The 4,273-nt window shown below is 51.6% G+C and overlaps 1 protein-coding gene across 1 annotated transcript; it reads left to right on the top strand.

The window, feature by feature from the left end:
- Nucleotides 683-3,568, top strand: LOC110431116. The gene is made up of 3 exons (XM_021449823.1): nucleotides 683-826; nucleotides 922-1,980; nucleotides 3,236-3,568. Exons 1-3 carry the CDS (start codon nucleotides 683-685, stop codon nucleotides 3,566-3,568), a joined length of 1,536 nt encoding a protein of 511 aa, XP_021305498.1.

Raw genomic sequence — 4,273 nt, 5'->3', positions numbered from 1 at the left:
AGTGATGCAACAGCTCTTGATTTTGCGGCAATCAGGAGGTGAAATTATGCAGGTACGCTTATGAAATCAAGAAGTTACTTATTTTTGCTAGATCTATGAATGAATTACTTTTCCATAGCTAGATTGATTATTTGTTAATGATGCTTGGGACTAGCTTTTCCCCTGGCATCAATCTCTCTGCCCTAACGAGAGACATACCTCAGACCACATGTTCCAGTTTTGGTGTCTATTTTGACCCACCTCCCTAAGTCACACGGGTTTAAGTTTGAGAATTGTTGGCTGCTTCATAACGATTTCAAGAGCAGCCTCACCCACACCTGGTCTGATTCGCTTGGTTCTAGTTTCAGCAATAATTTCTCTGGGCGCATGAAGAAGTGCTGTCTCATGTGTAAATGGTGGTCCAAAGCATGGTGTTCCCCTGACCAGCGTGAGTCCGATCTGTTGAGGATGTATGTAATAGGCAGTACCATGCTCCCGCGCCCACGATGTAATGTAGACAGTTGCCGATGCAACTCTGATGTAACACTACATATACTCTTCAGAGATCAATAGAGAAACTGTTGGCTCTCATTTCACCTTTCTACATGGTATCAGCTAGTACGGGTTGATCCTCCTTCCTTTCTCGCCATCCTCTTTCTCCACTGCGCATCGCTGATCAGCCTCGACGTGCCCTTCAGTCGCCATGCCCACCATGGACGACAACCCCCTCTTTGGTCTCGACAACTCTGATTCCGAGACCACCACCCTCGCCTCCTACACCTCCTCTGTTGACGGAGATGCCAACACTCCAGCTGTAACCACCCCTCCCACCGCTGTGCTCCAGACTGTGAACATCAAATCTCATGTTCCGGTCATCCTTGAACTCACTGCGCCGAACTAATTGAAGAGTGGCGCTGCTTCTTCAATGCGTTCCTCGGCAAGTTCGGCCTCACTTCCCATGTCTCTTCTCCGCCAAGCTCCGACCAGCGCCATGATCCCGATTGGCACCTACGTGACCTGTGCATCTTGAGCTGGCTGTACATCTCCATCACCAAGGATGTTCGTGACATCGTTCGTGCGCCCAAGGCAACTTCCTACCGCGTCTGGACTGCCATCCATGAGCAATTCCGCGACAACGAGTTCCATCGTGCTGTCTATCTGGAGGCGGAGTTTCGAAATTTGGTGCAAGGTGACATGGATATCACTCAATACACCGGCCGCTTGAAGCAGCTTGCTGATGCCCTCCGCGACGTCGGCCAGCCTATTCGTGAGACGAGCCAGCAGGTCTTGAACATGCTGCATGGCCTCAGCTCCAAGTATCGTCATGCCATCTCTACGATCATGTCGAAGCAGCCACCGCACACCTTCTTCTCAGCGCGTTCCTACCTTCTCTTGGAGGAGCAGTACGACAAGGAGCATGCCAAGTCGGCGGCGCAGCACGCCTTGCTCACCACCGGCGGCCCTCATCCCACCGCACCCACCTCGACTGACTCCGGTTCCAACTCCACCACCAATTCTGGATCCAGCTCCGCAACAACTGCCCCCAAGTCTTCTGGCGGATCTCATGGCGCGTCGAACCGCCAAGACACCAGATGCGGACGTGGCCGCGGTCGTGGGCGTGGTCACCATCCAGGCAGTTCCTCATCCCCTTGGCCTCCCACAAGCTGGACACCGGGTCAGAACCAGTGGACCGGCCTGGTCCATGCCATGGCGTGTCCCAGCTGTTGGTGTCCTCGGTCCTCGTCTGGGTCCTCGCCGCACCAAGCCTACTTCGCCGATCAACCCTCATTCTCCTCCGGCATCACACCACCACCTCCTCCCATGGATCCATGGAACCATCAGGCACTGCTCGCCGCACTGAACGCGACTAACTCCTCGGCAACTCCTCCACAGCCGGCTGAGTGGTTCATGGATATGTCTTCCAATGCTGGTAATCTCTTCTCTCCTACCCCAGGTTATAATTCTCCTCCGATCACAGTTGGCAACGGTGCCACGTTGCCAGTAACTCATCGTTCCTCCACCATCATTCCCACAAGCCGAACACCCCTTTTCCTGTCCAATGTTCTAGTCTCTCCCTCTCTTGTCAAGAACCTCGTTTCTGTTTGTTCATTAACTTGTGACAATAATGTCTCTGTGGAATTTGACGCATTCGGTTTCTCTGTTAAGGTCCCTCTCTTGTCAAGAACCTCGTTTCTGTTCGTTCATTAACTCGTGACAATAATGTCTCTGTGGAATTTGATGCATTCGGTTTCTCTGTTAAGGACCTTCCCACTCGCTCGGTGATCCTCCGATGTAATAGTGACGGCGAGCTCTACCCTCTGTGGCACCAGCAACGCCAGAGGCCCTCGTCTCCACTGTCAACTCCACCCCTACTGTTGAGCTCTGGCATCAGCGTTTGGGACATCCAGGACATCGCATGCTGCAACAGACGCTCCGCAACCTTGAGTTCACCTCCACCAAGCCAACTTGTGACGCTTGTCAGCTCGGCAAGCACGTTCGTCTTCCTTTTTCAGATCCCCGTTCAGTCAGTTATGTACCATTTCAGATTGTGCACGCTGATGTGTGGACTTCTCCGGTGTCTAGTTTAAGTGGTTTCAAATACTACCTTGTTTTAATTGATGATCTTACTCATTATGTCTGGACATTTCCACTGAGAAATAAATCTGATGTCTTTCCATGTTTACTTGCTTTTCATGCTTACGTTCACACCCAGTTTCAATTATCTATTCTTGCCTTTCAAACCGACAATGGGAAGGAATTTGATAACATAGCATTTCATCATCATCTCGAACACAATGGTGTTTCCTTTAGATTATCGTGCCCATACACATCTTCTCAAAACGGCACAGCCAAACACATCATCAGGACTCTGAACGACTGCATTCATAGTCTGCTTCTCCATGCCAGTATGCCCTATACATATTGGGTGGAAGCACTGTCCACAGCTACTCACCTTCTCAATCAGCGCTGTTGTCGAGCCAGCGGCCAAGCAAGACATTCCAGCTCCTACTAAGCACACCAGCTTCTTACAGTCATCTTCGTGTTTTCGGATGTCTATGCTATCCAAATCAGTCATCAACAATGCCGCATAAGCTGAGTGCTTGATCAATGCCGTGTGTCCATCTTGGGTACCCAGCTGATCACCGTGGTTATCGGTGCCTTGATCTTCAAACTCGTCGAGTAATCACTTCTCGCCATGTTGTTTTTGATGAAACTCAATTCCCATTTCGTTCTGCACCACCAATTCCATCAACAGCAGCCGGACCGGCTACAGTACCTGACGAACCTGTCATTCTTCATCAGCGTGTTCAGCAGCGTGTCTTTCAGCCCCCACACCACAACCATCCCCAACTGCGGCAGCTCCACATACACCCACGCCATCACCCTCCCCAGCTCCAGCAAATATACCAGCGGCACTGGCTCCGGTTCATCATATGCATACTCACTCTCAGGCAGGGCTTTTCAAGCCCAATCCTCGATATGCCCAGAACACTTGTCAGGACTCATCCACGCCGGTCATCTCACCTATCCCTTCCACTGCTCGCGCAGCTTTCAGGGATCGAAACTGGCGAGCAGCCATGGCTCTTGATTTTGAAGCTTTTCAGCGCAATCGTACCTAGCGTCTCGTCGATCGGCCGCCCGGTGCTAACATTGTCACCGGAAAGTGGGTCTTTCGCCACAATCTGAAACCGAATGGGTCGCTGGAATGCTATAAAGCGCGGTGGGTGGTCCGTGGCTTCACTCAGCATGCTGGGATAGATTTCGGGGAAACATTCTCACCTGTGGTGAAGCCTACCACCATTCGCACTGTCCTGACCATCGCTGCTTCTCGACAGTGAGCAACAAAACAGCTCGATGTCTCTAATGCCTTTCTCCATGGGCATCTTCATGAACATGTACTTTGTCAACAACCTAGGCTTCGTTGATGCCAATCGTTGTATGGTCTTCGACAAGCTCCGCGCGCATGGTTCACTCGGTTTGCCGGGTTTGTTACCACGCTGGGCTTCCAGGCAACGCGATCTGACTCCTCACTCTTCATTCTTAGTCGCGGCACAGACATTGTCTATCTCCTTCTCTACGTGGACGATACCGTCCTCACTGGGTCGAGCACAGCCTTGCTGCAGCACATCATCGACCGTCTCCGAGCTGAGTTCGCTGTCAAAGACATGGGGCCACTGCGGTTCTTTCTCGGCATCGACGTGAAGCATACCAAGGATGGCTTTTACCTCTCCCAGGAACGGTATGTGGAAGAGATATCCTTGATCGTGCCGGGATGATGAACTGCAAGGCTGCC

Source organism: Sorghum bicolor, chromosome 10 (genome assembly GCF_000003195.3).
Source record: "Sorghum bicolor cultivar BTx623 chromosome 10, Sorghum_bicolor_NCBIv3, whole genome shotgun sequence".
In the NCBI taxonomy this organism is placed as follows: domain Eukaryota; kingdom Viridiplantae; phylum Streptophyta; class Magnoliopsida; order Poales; family Poaceae; genus Sorghum; species Sorghum bicolor.
Note: the sequence above shows the minus strand (reverse complement) of the source record. Positions and strands in the feature narration are given on the sequence as shown.